This window comes from Salvelinus sp. IW2-2015, linkage group LG12 (assembly GCF_002910315.2).
Source record: "Salvelinus sp. IW2-2015 linkage group LG12, ASM291031v2, whole genome shotgun sequence".
Lineage (NCBI taxonomy): Eukaryota > Metazoa > Chordata > Actinopteri > Salmoniformes > Salmonidae > Salvelinus > Salvelinus sp. IW2-2015.
In genome coordinates this window covers 4,602,487-4,621,677 of record NC_036852.1, presented here as the reverse complement: position 1 = coordinate 4,621,677, position 19,191 = coordinate 4,602,487, and the positions used below count along the sequence as shown (strand labels likewise).

The 19,191-nt window shown below is 45.6% G+C and overlaps 1 protein-coding gene across 3 annotated transcripts in view; it reads left to right on the top strand.

Annotated features, from left to right (window-relative positions):
• The first annotated feature begins 247 nt into the window (after positions 1-247).
• Positions 248-19,191, top strand: part of LOC111971068 (nck-associated protein 5-like) — a 124,883-nt gene continuing 105,939 nt past the window's right edge. For 2 of the 3 annotated variants that reach the window (XM_070445930.1, XM_023997871.2), the window contains 1 exon segment: positions 13,249-13,878. In XM_070445930.1, the coding sequence (XP_070302031.1) occupies positions 13,876-13,878 (3 nt within the window). In that variant the 5' untranslated portion in view covers positions 13,249-13,875. 3 annotated transcript variants of the gene reach the window in all.

Below are 19,191 nucleotides of genomic sequence, written 5' to 3'. Positions count from 1 at the left end.
TCTTGTTTCCTTTTTTTTGTGGTTTACCACTGCTGTTGATAAACACAAGAGAATCTCCATTGAAATATACTGTATATACAGTATATATTTTTTAACTTCAGGACTAGGCTTAAACTGGGAAACCGACGCCTGAACTTCATAATAATCGAGGTAGTGTAGGATTGTTGGGCTGTTCTTGATATTACTGATATTTTTCATCCATGGAATCCATCTTTGGAATCCATCTTTGACACTCATCTCCATCTGTTGTTTACAGGGGTACATGGATGCCAACAAGTGCATCGAGGAGCTACTCAAACAGCTGGAAGAAGAGCGGAGGAATGTCCGAAGGTAAGGGAGGATCCTCGATCTGCGTTGTGACAGCTGCTGCTATTTGCCAATAAATATCAACAGCTGAACGCAATCTATTCTCAATGAGAACCAGCCGAACAATGTTGTTTAGTTTGGGAAGCTGACACAATGCTTTGTGTGCAGTCTTGGTGAGAAAATACTACTGTGAAGTGATGGTGAGGACAAGGTTGCTAAAGGTGCGGAAAGACAAAGATGTACGTTCAGTCCATTTCAGTTTTGGGTTTGGCTGGGGACATTTCTCATGGAGACAATGGGGATGTGGAGAGGCCAAACTCATGACCTTGGCCCTCAAACCTATCCTTAGACCCTTGACTCTCCATGTCAAAAGAGCTGGTTTCCCCCCATCCAGGAACAATTTTCCCCTTGAGCGAGCAGGGAGGCCTGMGAGAGGGGCCTCTGAGTGGACCCAGGGTGGATGGTGGGGGTTAGAGGTTGACCGCTGACCAGGGCCTTTGCTACGGCAGGCCGGCTTTCAATAGAAGGGTAAGGAAGTGGAGTGTAAAAGAATGATTGTCTTGTCCACAGTCTCACTCACACTAATTTAGAAGAGGAGACCCTTCCTCTTTTGACCAGGAAAGTGACCTAATAACAGGTTTAGAGGGGCTTGGTTGTTATTGTGTGGACTGGGCCATAGGAGCGGTTGGGGTCTTCTCACTAGGGGCTGTTTGGAATCCACGAACTTGCTTAGACCTGGAGGGACAGTGGGGGCAATAGCAAGGGTGGCTGACCCTAAGGTTTTAGTGATCATTGTTTAGTTTTGCTCAGGATTTTTAATTTGTGTGTTTGCGTAATTTTTTTCTGCAAGCAAAACTGAATGATATTCTAATTCGATAATGATAACTTAGTCTATTCAACATTTTCTTCCAGTAGCTCATATAGATAATTACTTACCTACAAATACTTAAAACTGACTTATGTATAATTACAATATTCAAATTCATGGTAATAAACCTCCTTGGAATAGACAGCTACGCTGACAGACCTGACAGAACAGATCCTAGGGATTGTGGCATTTTTCTTCGGATGTTGCTCAATAGTGTTAGTGACAGTGATAAATGGCTCCACACATTCTTTTGTTGGGCCGGAGCAGAAACTCAGGACTGATAAAGACAGGCACGCCTCCTTCCCCTTATTACGCTGTGTCTTACGGCTACATTATCAAGAGGACTTACATTGTATTCCTCCTTTTTTTCCTGGGAATATGGAGGCAATCAATCCATGAAGAAGATTTCACTAATTGCGTGCTTGTTATTTCTGTGTCCTACTGACCCAATGCGAACATTTATTTATACAGTCTATCACATTATAAGGTAGTATTAAACAGACGTAGGATATTGTACCTGGTTTCAATATTACGTGCCATACTGTAAATGCCCTTTGTTTGATATTTTTACTACATTGTTAGGAGCTAGTAACACAAGCATTTCGCTGCACCCTCTATAACACCTGCTAAACTGTGTACGCGACCAATAAACTTTGATTTGATTTGATGCTCTATTCCACTTCTCCTTCCACTTGTACTGTGTTTTCAAAATACCCCTCCATATACCCCTCAAAATACCCCTCCATATACCCCTCAAAATACTCCGGAAGAGAGGCATAATAAGTCATGTCAAACTGTGTATGAATTGCAGGAAATGCGTTTTAAAATGTCAAAAGAAATTCCGGGGGAGGAGCCCCGGACCCCTTTCTACTGTTCAACCCCCCCAATATCTACACCACAATTTCGCCATTGCTATGTATTGTAATTGCAGGCTACAAACAGATCCCAAATCAAACTCTTTTTAATATATATGAAAATGTCTGCCAATGAATACAAGAAAGCTCACTCCAAAATCACAGCTTTTGCCAGTGTTCTCATCATATGTAAAACCCATCTGTTCCATAATATAGTCCTCCTTGTATCCACTCCTTTCCACAACACTCTCCATCACACACACACACCACACAACACACACACACACACACACACACACACACACACACACAACACACACACACACACACACACACACACACAACACACACAACAACACACACACACACACACACACACACACACACACACACACACACACACACACACACACACACACAGCAACACTGGCCGGAGGAGCACAACAAAACCACAGTGGGGTACTGCCGCGGCATCGCTCATTATTTCATTAAGATCCAAGGACCTTATATGTTATTTTCAGAGGTAGACTGGCTCTGGCAGACAAGACAGCCAAATACTCCATCTAAACGTGAATCGATTCTCAATTGCATTATGGTTCTAGAAACATAAATCCCTCTACTTTGATATCACATCAAAATCATTTCACAAAAGCAAAATCTACACTGTAAAATCTAAACTCTACACTGTTTTAACCGGCCTTATCACAGTTGCAGCCGACAGTATTTTGTGACAACAAATMTCTGGTGGCCTTCTTCCGTTCCACACAGGCGATCAGAACATGCTAGATGTAGATAGCTAAGGTTGTCCCTTGGTCTTCCGGTTGGTTTCCGTAAACACGAGCTGTAACCTGGAGATATGGCCGTGTGGGAACACTAACCCCATAAAGGTGTGTGTCAAATGATTTATCGCCAATATGAAAGGTAAGGTCCTTATGCTTACAAAACCGTAACGTAAGCGATGCGTGTTCATGTTCAGACCGAGCGTCACGGCTCTTAAACAAAACTCCCCGTTACAGAAGATTCCTTCGTACAATGACACTTCAAATCAAATCTAATTTTATTTGTCACATGCACATTGTTAGCAGATGTTAATAGTGTAGCGAAATGCTTGGGCTTCTAGTTCCGACAGTGCAGTAATATCTAACAAGTAATCTAACAATTCCCAACAACTACCTAATACACACAAATCTAAAGGGGTGAATGAGAATATGTACATGTAAGTATATGGATGAGCGATGGCCGAGCTGCATAGGCAAGGTGTTATAGATGGTATAAAATACAGTATATACATGTGATATGAATAATGTAAGATATGTAAACATTATTAAAGTGGCATTATTTGGAGTGCATTGTATAAAGTGAATAGTGATCCATTTATTAAAGTGGCCAGTGATTGGGTCACAATGTAGGCAGCAGCCTCTCTGAGTTAGTGACTGCTGTTTTGCAGTCTGATGGCCTTGAGATAGAAGCTGTTTTTCAGTCTCTCGGTCCCAGCTTTGATGCACCTGTACCGACCTCGCCTTCTGGATGGTAGCGATGTGAACAGGCAGTGGTTCGGGTGGTTGATGTCCTTGATGATCTTTTTGGCCTTCCTGTGACATCGGGTGCTGTAGGTAAATGGAGGGCAGGTAGTTTACCCAAGGTGATGCATTGTGCAGACCACACCACCCTCTGGAGAGCCTTGCAGTTGAGGGCGGTGCAGTTGCCGTATCAGGCTGTGATACAGCCCAAAAGGATGCTCTCGATTGTGCATCTGTAAAAGTTTGTCAGGGTTTTGGGTGACAAACCAAATTTCTTCAGCTTCCTGAGGTTGAAGAGGCGCTGTTGCGCCTTCTTCACCACGCTGTCTGTGTGAGTGGACCATTTCAGTTTGTCTGTGATGTGTATGCTGAGGAACTTAAAACTTTCCACCTTCTCCACTGCTGTCCCTTCAATGTGGATAGGGGGGTGCTCCCTCTGCTGTTTCCTGTAGTCCAAAATCATCTCCTTTGTTTTGTTGACGTTGAGTGAAAGGTTGTTTTCCTGACACCACACTCTGAGTGCCCTCACCTCCTCCCTGTAGGCCGTCTCGTCGTTGTTGGCAATCAAGCCCACTACTGTTGTGTCCTCTGCAAACTTGATGATAGAGTTGAAGGTGTGCATGGCCARGCAGTCATGGGTGAACAGGGAGTACAGGAGGGGGCTGAGCACGCACCCTTGTGGTGCCCCAGTGTTGAGGGTCAGCGAAGTGGAGATGTTGTTTCCTACCTTCACCACCTAGGGGCGGCCCGTCAGGAAGTCCAGGACCCAATTGCACAGGGCGGGGTTGAGACCCAGGACCACCAGCTTGATGATGAGCTTGGAGGGTACTATGGTGTTGAATGCTGAGCTGTAGTCAATGAACAGCATTCTTACATAGGTATTCCTTTTGTCCAYATYGGWTAGGGCAGTGTGATGCCGATTGCGTCGTCTGTGGACCTGTTGGGGCGGTATGCAAACTGAAGTCGGTCTAGGGTGGCCGGTAAGGTGGAGGTGATATGATCCTTGACCAGTATCTCAAAGCACTTCATGATGACAGAAGTGAGTGCTACGAGGCGGTAGTCATTTAGTTCAGTTATCTTTGCATTCTTGGGTACAGGAATAATGGTAGCTATTTTGAATCATGTTGGGACAACAGACTGGGATAGGGAGCGATTGAATATATCCTTAAACACACCAGCCAGCAGGTCTGCGCATGCTTTGAGGACGCGGCTAGGGATGCCGTCTGGGCCAGCAGCCTTGCGAGGGTTAACATGTTAAAACGTTTTACTCACATCAGCCACGGAAGGGGGGTGCAGTCCTTGTTAGCGGGCCGCGATGTTGGCACTGTATTATCCTCAAAGCGGGCAAAGAAGGTGTTTAGTTTGTCTAGAAGCGAAACGTCTGTGTCAGTGACGTGGTTGGATTTCTTTTTGTAGTCCGTGATTTCCTGTAGACCCTGCCACATACATCTCGTGTCTGAGCCGTTGAATTGCAATTCCACCTTGTCCCTGTACTGGCATTTCGCTTGTTTTATTGCCTCGCAGAGGGAATAGCTACACTGTTAATATTCAGACATATTCCCAGACACCTTTCCATGATTAAATGCAGTGGTTCGCGCTTTCAGTTTTGCACGAATGCCGCCGTCTGGTTAGGGTAGGTTTTAATAGTCACAGTGGGTACAACATCTCCAATTCACTTCTTTATAAACGTACTCACCGTGTCAGCGTAAAGGTTGATGCTGTTCTCTGAGGCTGACCGGAACATATTCCAGTCCGTGTGATCAAAACAATCTTGAAGCGTGGCTTACGATTGGTTGGACCAGCGATGAATGGTTCTCGTCACGGGTATACACTGTTTGAGTTTCTGCCTATAAGACGGAAGGAGCAAGATGGCGTCGTGGTCGGATTTGCCGAATGGAGGGCGTGGTAGGGCTTTGTATGCATGCAGAAGTTAGAGTAGCAGTGGTCGAGGTTATTGCGCATGCACGTTGTCCAATCAATATGCTGGAAGAATTTAGGGAGACTTGTTCTCAAATTTGCTATGTTAAAATCCCCAGCTACAATAAATGCAGCTTCAGGATGTATGGTTTCCAGTTTGCATATCGTCCAGTGAAGTTCCTTGATGGCCGTCTTGGTGTCTGCTTGAGGGGGAACGTACACAGGAGTGACTATTCTAGATCGGGTGAGCAGAAGGACTTGAGTTCCTGTATGTTGTTATGATTACACCATGAGTCGTTACACTTCTGTGTAATGCAATGGAACTGAGCGTCATCATCAAGGGCTATGGCTAGGGGGGAGCATGACATGCGGGGGATGTAGGTTTGGATTAAACACCATATTCTTTACTACTCTAAACAGGACAATGATTTGCCTGGTCCCAGATTAGTCCTGTATAGCCGATTCCTATGGTCATTGGCATGCCAAATTGACCAGACAGCACAAATTGATCTGTGACCAGTAGGTTAACCAATGATTACTATGCTGCCACAAAATAATATATATATAATAACATTTAATAATATATGCCATTTAGCACACACTTTTATCCAAAGCGACTTACAGTCATGCGTGCATACATTTTAAGTATAGGTGGTCCCAGGAATCGAACTCACTACCCTGGCATCACAAGCACCATGCTCTACCACATGAGCTAAAAAGGACCACAAAACCTACAGCATATACAATGTTAAAAAGCAATAAATACTGTAAAACAAAATCAGCACTGAAATCATACAGCATGGTTTAAATCATTAATAGCACCCAAACCCAATACATGTTGACTGAGTCAGTCTGGTATTTGGCTGGAGGCGAACAGCACAGATGCAGCCACTGTGACTTCCAGAAGCATCCTGCCCCAAACCTGCACCTCCTCTATCTCACCACACATCTCAATACAAAGATGTTCCTCCAAACGGTTAAAAGCGACCGTGTCAGTCAAAACAACTGCATGCTTTGGTGAATACGTACAAAAGAGCAAAAACATTGTTTAGCCTACTAGCTTACCTTGAGAATAAAGCCAGGGAACTCCACTCAAAACATCTCAGGAAATAATCACTCACCTAATATACTGTACTGACAAAGACTCAAAACATCACAACTGTAGATGCCACCCATTTTGCTCAAAATAGAACAACATAGCGGCTCAAACGCTGTGATGTTTGTATATGGTGCCATAGTTAGCATGGCAGGCATCATGAGATMAATGATGTGGAAGCCATCGGGTTGGTTGGGTAAATACCAGTGTTCATTAGTAATTACACAACGCCACAGTGACCACTCTTCTTCACCGGATCTGATTTCCCACAAGAACAGTCCTAATACTGCCCACTCAATGGCCCTACAGTACTGTAAGCAGCACAACAAAAGTCCCTCTATTATACTGTTGTATAATGTTGTTTATTTATTCAACCTATTTAACCAGGAAAGACCCCTGAGGTTAGAACAGATTTTACAGAGCCCTTCTTTGTATAGCCTACCATTGACCTCGGTCATGTAAGAATTGAACACAAGCACACAAACACTCATCTTAAGTAACAGGATGCTTTCAAATTCAAAATGGCCGCCACTGTACATGACCACTTAGCTTCTGATTGACCTTGAGTACATCATAAAGAGAACTGCATGGCCCACAAAGACGCTACTGTGGTACCGTGTGGACTGAATGGTGGGGGTGGTGAGTGGATAAAGGACCGGCATAACATTTCAGTCACTAGCCTAAGTGCTTTCCTTCTCCACTGTACAATAGCACGGAGATATTACGGCAAGTTAAGACGACGCGACCTTGAGAACGTATCAATAAAAAGCTTCATTAACCCGTTCGATTAACCTCTTCCTCTCATAAGCGCCATAAAACTGATGCATGTTTTTAGCCAGGCCTGGCCATTCTGATAAATCACGGGAGACCCACAGGGCTCTTACATTTAGCCTACAGTTAAGCCTGGTTAAACCAGACTGAACGCGGCGTTCGATTGTGATCACTGGTGAATGTGGCGTTTCCGGTTGGTTGCACCAGGCTATCTTACAGTAGCCACAGACATAAACAACACAGGACCAGACTGGGTTGATGTTAGTGGTTGGAGATCCATATAATGTACTGTGGCAGTCATGGCTGACTTGTGTTACGGGTCAACAACAGTGTCAGGCTTGAAGTGTTTTCATCACCTGGTCTATTTATACGAGTTCATCTTCAATTGATAGATAGTACAGTGCAGTATTGACCAAGAAGACGCACAACAGTGAGCACAGCTCTCCACGGTACTCTGATTAAAGACTAAGCTAAGCAGCTAAGCTAAGGCTAAGCTAAGACTAAGCTAAGACTAAGCTTAGACTAAGCTAAAGTTAGCTTTATGCTAATAAAAGATGGAATGTACCGGCTAAAAGCACATGGTGCATATTTCCTCAAGCATTGTTCAGTTCCCTGTTCAGAATTTACTCTTGAGTAGCTCAAAGTACACTATTTTCATCAGAACACACATGTAAGAGCTCGATAATAACATAAACACTGATTACTAAAACCACTGATTACTAAAATAAACATATTTAACCGAATCCCGTCAAATGCAAACATTCATCTCTCTGCATCTCTCTGCAGAACATTTCTATAGAAAACCAATGGATTAATTTATCTCCAACTATCATGGGTGGAACTGACCTCTAATCAATGAATTAGGCTAAATCTCTCACTCACAGGAGGGCACATCAATACACAATTGACCGTATTAGGTCTCTGGTGGGGGGCTTAGCATTATCAAATTAAAGCGTTAGTCTGGTCAACTTATCCAATTACAGTTGTCAAATGCATGGCCTTCACCCAAGTGCGACGGCTGCAGAACAGAGCCTTGGGGGGGGTGTCGTTGCGTTGTGGGGCATACCAAGGGAAGGCTTGGCCCTATCCTCATCATCTGGAGAGGGAGAGAGGGAGAGAGGGAGAGAGGGAGAGAGGGCCGCATACTTCCACACAGGATTACAGCGGCGGTGGAGGCACAGAGGCGTCTTTGAGGTTGAGACATGCCTTGTAGTAACATCAGTGAGCCGCACAGCCACAGTCACAAGCCGTTAACATCAGCGTAGGAAAAGCCTCCTCCGTTGGCGTGCTATCATAATAGTGGATGAACACACACAAACATAAACATGAACAAACACACACACACACACACACACACACACACACACACACACACACACACACACACACACACACACACACACACACACACACACACACACACACACACACACACACACACACACACACACACACACACATACACACACACACACGGGCTCGCTTTCAATTAAAGTGTCTCTCAGTCTGCGCCCAAAATGGAACTCGATAAAGACCTATTTAATATTATACTAAACTATGAACTGTTTTTGATGATCATAATGCTGCATTAGGGTCTTCAACTGAGACGCTGCAATTTCATGAAGGGAGGGATTATTGCCCAAATAAATGAGAGGGAATTCAGAAGGAAAATAAGTCCATTTTCTATGGATGAAATCCCATTTGAAAGCTAAACTGGTAAATGAGCACTCTGCTCTGGTTGCTATAATTCACCATCTAAGCATAATCCAGTACTAGTGAGTAGTGGTAATGTCCTGATCAGGCAAGGACGCACACAGACAAATGAAGGACAGCTATGGGAATACAGTATGCATTTATTCCAAGTAGCTGAACGTTAGAAAACGATAAAGAGTTGCTTTCCACTACCTTTACACCCAAAGAGAAATACATCCAAACAAAGATATTTCCAAATGGACCGATAATCTATCAAAACCAACTGCCAGACCTCCCGCTTCACTCAAATTTGGAGGGATAATTCCTCTCTAAAGATGATAAATAGTTTATTGATTAGCAGATGTCCTGACTAATGTCCATTCAGGAGGGGCTGCAGATGCACGACTTGCCGGTCCTCATAGCCTAAGAGACGATCCTCCATAGATCTCCAGCAGTGTACCCATTCTCCCCTGCTCCCCACCCCACCTCCCTGCTACCCTGAGTCCCTGAGTCCTCCAAGGTGTGGAGGGGTCACAGACAAACAAAGACGCACACCATCTGCTAAGGGTAAGGCCAGGTGAGACCAGCTTTGGCCACTTGGCTGATCAACGGACAGCATTCTACATAAAATGTTGACACAGATACCCAAAGGAAGGTCAATGGAGATTTAGTATGGAATGAAAAACACTTTCATTACATAAGATAAGACCACAAGTAATCCCAACCATACACGCAGACACATGGACAGAGTGCAAGAAGGAGGAGATGAAGGGAAAAAGGAGGAATTGGCAGAAAGAGGGAACAAAAACTAATCTGCATTGTTTTAATCCAAGGCCAAGGAAGATTATATATTTCTGTTCCCTCGACACAGCAGCTTTTCAGACAGGGCACGTGACCTTCCACCCGGCCAGTCATGCTTTTTAGTGTCCTAAAGCAGCATCCATATGTCCTCATCCAAATCACGCCTGCTCCCATTCAATAGCTCACTGTCTAAACAGAGAGAAAGCTGTCACTCACTTCACTTTCACCATGTTCCCTCTCTATTTGCATGTAGAAATAGATGTACATGACATAGACACAATATTGTTGTTTGGCCAAATACATCTACTGTGAATCCATCTTTTGGCCAATAATTTCCACATACAATCAACCTATATCTGATACGATAAGAGAGAACCAGATATAACCGTAACAACCACAAGGAAAGCTTACATGATGCATCATGACATGTCTTGTCTTGTTTGGAGCTTTTTAATCTGATGTTGACACAGGGCTGTGGAGCCGTTGTTTGTGTTTGTCATGGACGTCATCAGAGTTGAGGAGCAACGGTAGGCTCCTTGAGAGTACATCTTGGGCTACCTACCCCCATTCGCTTGAGTAGCACAGTCAGGCTAGGAAGGGTGCCACAGACAAACCTGCACCCCCAACATATCACGCCAACCCATTCCCTTGCTTAATGGAACATGACAGAGGCACATTATCACAGATCGCACTCATCATGTTACACATTCAATCTGGCCCCCAACAAAATGTTAAATGGCTGTTCCAGTTTGCAGTTTTCCAAAGTGGACGATCACAGCTCAGAAGATTTGCATAGTCATACTGCTGTCCCGGGCGGTGGTTGAGAGRAGTGTAGCCCGAGCGGGATAGCCTGTGTGTGGTTTGGGTAAATAAACGTCGATGTCTACACTATGGCATTCCCACCGCTCGTCTCAACATGCAAACAGCCCAAGGGGGTGGTCTGTTGACAACTAAAAAAATGCTATAAACACTTCTGAGGTAGCTTCAAAAGGGTATTTAGACTTTAGCGTACCTCATTTAGTGTTCAGACATTCAGACATGTATAGAAATGCTTGGAAGTTGTGTATGTCTGAGCCAATAAGATGTGGTAAATAGTGTTTGAGGCCCTGAAGATTAAGGAAGGGGGGAAACATTTATACACACGCACACACACGCACACCATTGCATTTTATCCCATGATTATCGCCCCCTGATTAGCGAGTGTCCGGGGGGGAACACAGACCTTGACGACGATGGCGGCAGAAACTGGTCACGTAATGCGCTCAGCTAAGTGACGCACGTCATCAACCTCCTCTGTCCTCTTGCTGCTCTCCCCCTTAATACACCCTCCCAGATTAATGTCGATAATGTCTGATGCTGGGGATTGGTCGCTTTGTACCAAGGGGAGAGGAGGAGACCCCCCTCAACTCCTTCCCACCCACCACCCCTTATCAACCTGTCTCCCCCCCCTTCCTCTCCCAGCTAGCCACCACCCCACCACCCACCCCCCACCTTTCAGTGGAATTAGCTCGTTGGTGATGGTTAACGATGGATAGGAGTGTGGTGGTGGTGGTGTGGTGGTGGGTGTGGTGGTAGTGTGGTAGGTGGTGGTGGGTGTGGTGGTGTGTGTAGTGTGGTGGTGGTGGTGGGTGGTGGTGGTTGGTGGTGGGTATGGTGGTGGTGGGGGGTAGTGGTAGTGTAGTGGGTAGTGGTAGTGGTAGTGGTAGTGTGGTGGTGGTGGTGGTGTGGTGAACCAGTCAGGTTGTGTGTGTGGGTATGTTGGCCACCATGTGTTTCTAAACATTGGAATCTCACTGAACCACTGGCAGTGGGAAGCAGCCTCCTAATGAGTTGAGAAGATCCTCACCACACACACGTACACGCACAACACATACACACATACACACGCACACACACACACCCACACACAACACACCACACACACACACCCACACACACACACACAACACACACACACACACACACACACACACACACCACACACACACACACACACACACACACACACTCACCCCTGGACATGTTGTTACTCTTCAGACAATGCCATGTGGTGGAAGTCCAAACATACAGAGCTTCCTGTTTCGGGGGATCGGACTCTGCTATGAATGACTTGGCTTGGTCTGCTGGTTTCTGTCTCACTACAGACAAGCTGTGTTTCTSTGTGTCCATTTTGGATCCCGTTGTAGACATGGCCATCGCTCAATGTTTGGGGGCATGCAGTTTATTGAATTAACGTGGGGCGACTCCTCAATATTTCTTGATTATGTATCCGTTCCTGTTGACTTCTGAGTCCATTTATCTTTTTTATTCAAACAGGACAATGGGACTAAATTGGTGACCACCTGCTCTAGAAATCAAATTACACCCTCACCACATATTCAGATTGTGTGTGTGTGTGTGTGTGTGTGTCAGTGTGTCAGTGTGTATGACACATCTGCAACTTATGATAAATGCAATACGCTTGATGCATGACACTTCGGTCATATTCAGTATAATTAGCCGTCGTCAATCTTCCCTGTTATTATGATGAATAGGTTTCTCACTGTCAATTTTATGGGACACAACGATCCAGTAATGAAAATGTGTAGTCTCGACACGCCAAGATTTTACAATCACTACACCAACTTTCCAGCTGATGTTGCGTCCTCTAAGCGGTTCAAACGTTGGCTTTCAGATCCTGCATATTCTCACTGCAATGTGCACGTCTCTAGTTTTAGCCCCATCTAATTAACTCCTAACTTTCTCTGACCCAAAATGCGGTGGTATGTGCATGTTTATTTTTCACCCAACTACAACTTTCACTTGTCATAAATTTAGCTAGGAGGCATCCGCTTCTGTCCCCTTTGGTTGTGGTGCTACTAATTGCTCATGTGTTTAGAGTAATTGTTCATTTAGCGACATTAGTGACTAGTGCATGTTGGGCAGAGGGACTGTGATTGGCTAGGCTGTGAGTAGCTCTTCCTTTCTCTTCCTCTTTATTTTAACAAGGACTGCTTTCGCCTGCCGGGACCCTTTCAATTTCCCTTTCACCCCTCCAGTGTCTGCCCCCTTTTCACAGTGGAGGGGGGAGACAATGGAGAYGGGTCCCCTCCCCCTTCCTCTCCACTTCTCACCCATTTCTCCCCCCTCTACCCTCGTAGGCGTCCTGATCGAGAGGCTCGGGGCTTTGGTTTGTCACAGCCATTCAGCTGAGACTGATTGTGATTGCGGCAGATGGGCTGGAGTTTGTCCCAGGCAGCCAGGCCTCTCTCTCTCTCTTCTCTACCTCTCTTCTCTCTCTCTCTCTCTCTCTCTCTCTCTCTCCTCTCTGAAAAGAGCTCAGTCAGAAACATCTCAAGCCGATCTCCACTCACGCCCCTGAACCCCCCCCTACTGCTGTCACCCACCCCTTCCCCATCTCTCCTCACCCCCATTCATCCTCCCTTCATCTCCCCAGAGGAAAGTGCCACCTTCAGAGCCAGCAGCCATCTCACCCCTCCCTACACCCCCCACCCCCTAACACATGTTAAACGTCCTGTAGCTTGAGCAGGAGAAAAGCGCTGAGGCACAGAAAGAGGAGGGACCTCAAGAGTGAGACAGAGAGAGAAAGAGAGAGAGAGAGAGACTGTGTGAGAGCGGCAGAGTAAGTAACGCGAGTGGGAGCGAGAGAGGAGCAGAGAGGGAGAGAGACAGAGGAGAAAGTGAGAAACAGCGTTGAGGCGGCAGTGTGCATGTTGTCAGAGGGAGAGAGAGAGAGAGAGAACGAGAGAGGCAGAGTGATAGAAACACACACAGTGTGTGAGAGTGAGGACAGGCAGAGATTGTGTGTAGAGCAAGTCAGAGAGAGAGAGAGAGAAAGAGGGAGTGCAATAGAAAGAGAGAGGCTCAGAGAGAGAGAGGGCGATTGCTGTCCTGCGCAGTTGTCACACCGAGCAGAGGGCTGCATTGTGGATGTAAACTTTATCGTGGGTGGGATCAGTGGCTTGCAGCAGCTGCTGTGCAGTGCAGCGTGCAGCAGGATTACCATGTGTGTCAGCTGAAGACAGAACACCAGGATGCAGCACCTCAGGCATGGTAAGGAGAACACCTAGACGCTCATAACACCACCACTCTTTTCCCTTTAAGACAGGAGATGTCCCTTTAAGGGTGGAGATGTCCCTTTAAGAGTGGAGATGTCCCTTTAAGAGTGGAGATGTCCCTTTAAGACAGGAAATGTCCCTTTAAGACATGGGCCTTCAGCAGTATGTTTTCTCTGATTTTGTGGACTGGGGGCATCAAGCTTCTGTATCAGGTGCATAGGCTTCTACGCGACCAATAATCGTAGGTTATTATGTTGGGCTTAAAGGTGTTGTGTTTTCTTTCTGTTGTCATTTCACGCTGCCGTGAATTTCAGCCAGATGTGTCCTTTAAGTTGCAAGGAGCGTCAAAGTTAAATGCAGTGTACTTGCTCCCTTGTTGCGTACGTGTCGTTGATTGTAGTGTTATCATAGTAGACCGGTTGTGCCTCTTTAAATCGMGGTCAGCTTGCTGTGAGCTGTGTTTGTCCAACTGGTTCCGATGAGCGTGTAGCCTAGCGTTAGCTACATTTCTTATTTCGGGAATGAGGCTACTTACAGGAGATGATCCTGATTTGCAGGATCCCTTTATTAGCCAGTGCAGCGAAAAGGAAAGCAATTGTGTGCCCTGTTGCTAGTGGCAACGGCACGGGGGGCCGGCCCTGTAAGCGGCTTTAAGTCTGATTGATTGATAACGGAGGGAATATGTGCCCAATCGTTCAAGGAAGAGGTACAACAAGTTAGTCTGGGAGGTGTGTGTGTGTTTTGGAATGTATTTCGTCCCCTCTTAGCCATATTAAAGATTAATATGTTTCCCCCAGCAGTGAGTCTAATCCTGTCATAGAAACAGCAATGGTGGGGTATGGATTGTGCTCCCTTGCTGGGACTGTGTGTGTGCACATCATTACTGCTTTGGCTTGGGTGCCCCTGGCTCTCCCCCTGTGTGTGTGTGTGTGTGTGTGTGTGTGTGTGTGTGTGTGTGTGTATGCCTGCGTTGTGGATGGATGTGGCCAGCTCCATTGTACAGCTGTGGGGCTCCCGTAGACCACTACCCCTATTCCTCCATGACTGGTGAGGGGAGAGCTAGCTAGCTACATATGCCAGCCCCACAGCAGTCACCGTATACGGGAGGACTGTACTGCATGCACACCCTTATCAACAGAAGCCTTAGCTGTCACTCAAACACCACTGACTTGAGCGACGGCTCCTATTTCTGTCTCGGTGATTATCGGAGTAAACAACGAGGCGACAGAAACACATCAACATGACAACACAGGACCTTAGGAGATGACAACATGTTTGRTGGTTTATTTTCTCCTTGTCAAACTGTGTTATTCTGTCTCAAACAAACACACTTGCGTTGCGGTTAGACTATGTAATGGCGTTGCAGTTTTACTCTGTTAATCTTTAACAACAGATTTATTAATCACAAGGGAGGCTATGATTGCCTATAATGATTCACTATAATGCTARATGGTTCAGGGTAAGTTGCCCCCAAGGCAGTACAACAGTTAAGGTACAGGCTGAGATGCCTCCAAGGRAGTGATACTTTACAGGCAGCCTGGGCCAGCTTCTGGTCAAGTGAAAGTGTTCACACTGGGCAGATGCGTTGCTGGTGCTGTCCAGTTTGAGGCCAGCGGCCTCTGAAACATACCTGGGGATTAGTTTAAGAGGATTGCGAAGTGGAGAGATGTGATTTGATGGAATTAAAAGCATCATGCTGCATGTGTCCCCGCGATGGATGAATGAAAACATTTTCTGAGTGACATGATCTTTCTTCCTCCTATTCTACTCCCGTACAGCGTTTGATGTTTAATGTCTGTCATTAACTGTACTGTGTGACCTACGCTATATGGAGCCAGTTTAAAGTGTGTTCTTGTGTGACAAATGTATTGTGGATTCACTGGATTGGTTGTGTAAATGTCCTGTTTGTTATAATCCCACTAAGAGTATACTTTCAGGTGAAACCATATGAATGTTGAAAGTTGATCMTTTAGTGGAAGTACTGTAGAAGTTGTCATGCTAGTCCAACCAGTGGTATGGTGGCACAACATATTATCCTCTCACAATGTCCTGCCAACCACTTTGCATGTAATCCAAATGTCTACATGGACAGTCAGATTGTTGACAGACAAGCCGCTGCCAGTAAGCATACAGGGATCACAACCGGTTACTGCCATCCCCTCATCAAATATGATGCTTTACTGCCCTCTCTGCAACCGGTTACTGCCCTCTCTTCCCTCTCTCTCCCTCTCTTCCCTCTCCTCCCCSTCTCTCCCCTCCTTCCCCTCTTCCATTCATCGACCCAGCTAGTATACTGGGTTCAGGTCAAAATGAATTGCTGAGGAATGTTCTCCTGTTCAATGGCCAGCCCCAGTGTGTCCCAGCATGGGAGCATTTCCACCTCATTTGCAGCCAGACTCGTTTCATTTGGGAAGAGGACCCAATTCCCCAGAGGCCAGTCTATCTCCCGCTCTGTGCTGTCCAGCACTGGGGTTGGACACACTCGCACACATGCAAACACACACTTAAATGAGCATGAACAAGACCGCACGCACACACACACACACACACACACGCACGCAAACACACACACACAGTGGGAGACCCAGAGGCGCCCATAAAGCAGTAATGGTGTGTGAGGCCTCTGAGTGTGAGGCCTGAGTTCCTCTCCCCTCTCTAACCCCTGGCTCTGTTTAGACAGTCTCTACTGCTGCTGACGACCACTCACATCAATTAAGAGCAGCAGTGAATGCATTCCTCCCATAGTCCCGCTACACATTTATCTAGCTAAGAACAGCACGTGGGAAACTCTAAAAACAGCAGAGGTCTTTGGAGGGCTCTCCGCCATGGGACAAGCCAGTATGAGCCTGTTTCGGTCTAAGTCTGTCTAAGTTTCCCTGTTGAAAATGGGGCAAGGCAAATGCCTTGTCTCTGATGGATAGCTCAGTCATTTTGAGATTAGCAAGATTTCAGCTTGGCAGCTGTGTAGGCTATATGAATGTATTTGTTCTATAGCTGCAATGACTCGGCTTGTTTTCAATTGCCAACGTAGTTTCAAATGTGAAAGACATATTTCAAATGTGAAAGACTGTTAAATCCTTGTCATGTCGTGGCTAACTGCCTTCTGAATCTAGTGTCCCACTATAAAGCAACATTAAAAGTTAATACCCCAACACCATTTATAGGCAATAAAAGGGTTTTATGTGGTAACTGTCAATGGATGGTGTTGGTGGAATCTGATTACTCCTTTGCCTTTAGAGACAAAGTACAGTATTACCCTGTTAAATTATGCCATTAAAACGCCATCTTGTGGTTTAAAACGGCTGGGCTCGCTCTACGGGAGTTCTCCAAGYTGAAAATGTTAGCAGGACATTATTCCAGTCGCTAACTGCTGAATTGCAAAGTTTGCCAATCAGGTTTGGCCCACAAAATAAAGCCATGGATTATTTTTCTCATCAGAGTCTTTATGCAATGACAGATTCTTGGAACACAGGCTTGTAGAACTCTGGTTGTTGTGCCTCTTTAAATATAACCTTAATCTTTAATTGTGTTGGCATCTATCCCTTTGATACATGTGTCCACTAAGGATTAAGTTTAAGAGATAAAACCGGTGGACATAAAAGTTATTTGGAAACACCCCAGATTGGATTTAGTTTTAAGACTTTAAGACTAGTTTTAAGCAGTAGGCTTTCAGCAGTAACTGGGTCATAACTTTCACATGCAAACTATTTATGAGAAGATTGATGTGTCTGCCGTCATTTGAGAGTTTTTTTTTTGCCATCAAAGCTTCATACTTTATCCCACAAAAATGTGATGAGAAAAGCTACGATGTGAACGGTATACAATCCAACCAAGGTGCGTGGATGGAGAAAATGACAGGATATTTGASAAGCGTTCATCTACTTTTGAAGAAAATGCTTTCTTTATTGTTAAAACCTGGAAACAGAAGCTTCCGTCATGATTATTAACCAAGGACAGGTGTCAAACCATTCTAGTAACATCTCTTGATTGATCTTTTCACACGTTTAAAAGATACCCTTTTCGGGAAACAAAACCATTTATGACGTTTGTTGGGAATGAACTGGAGCGTATTTATCAAGCCTCTCAGTTGGAGTGATGTAGGATCCAGTTTCCCCTGTCAATGTCATCTTATTCATTGTGATATAAAATGCGTAACTGATCCTAAATCAGCACTTTGAGTTACATGGCTTCAGATTGAGGTTAACCCGAGCCCTGGGGAATATCAACACACTTCATCTCCCGTCTATTCCAATCGTAAATCACAGGATAATTGTGGGAGAAACAAGCAGACCTCATCCACTTGCCGTTTCTTTTCTTTTTATTTGGCTCTGTGGGGTCAGAACTGGATTGGCTACTGGTACCTGGTGCTCTCTTAGAGACGTAGATGTAGGTGTGTGTGTGTCCACATCGGTATGTGTGTGTCAGTGTGTGACATAGCCAACACGTTGTAATGGCCTCTCCAGGGAGACCAGGGACCCTTGAGAGAACGAGAGCCAGTGTTTACCCGTACCTTTGTGTCTATTCTAGAGGAATGACTTGTTTGTCTGCTGCTGTAAAAGGGGACCGTGTTTGCGCTGCCTCTGAAACGATGGTCGATGGCTTCCCATTCACAATGAGTAAAAAGGGACCAGGGGTGGCCTTTAAAACTAGCCTGGATGAGTCAGCAGTAAACAGCCATAATGGGGTATGGTGTGCGTGCGTGTCTGTGAGGCTTAAGAATGAGTCCCCCCATATTGAGAGGCAGTCAGTGCATTTGAAGGGCCTACTGCAGAGCGAATGAAAAGCTTGTGATGGGTGTTGTCACGTGTTGGTCAGTGTGACATCAGCACTGGCTCCACGGGGAAAGGAATGGACAGACAAAGACAACTATAGGAGTGATACACACACGATTACATGTTGGAACATGAGTGACTACCTGAGTGACTGTGGTTTGATATAGATGGTGAAAATGCCCTATGTTTGTGTGCATGCATGCAGACGTGTGTGTGTATGTACACACAGTCGCGTGCGCATTCGTGCACGTTTGCGTCTGGTTCCAACACCCGTGTGCCCAGGTCCTGGACAGGGTACCAGAGGGTCAGAAACCCTCAGATGTGGTGGTAGGTGGTAGTAGCCTCTCTTGCCTCTCAGTGACTAAGGGGGAAAGTTTCTCTAAGGTGACATAGGCTGTACGTGCAAAACGTACATGTGCGTAGACAACACACACACACACACACCACACACACACACACACCACACACACACAACACACACACACACACCACACAACACACACCACACACACACACACACACCACACACACACACA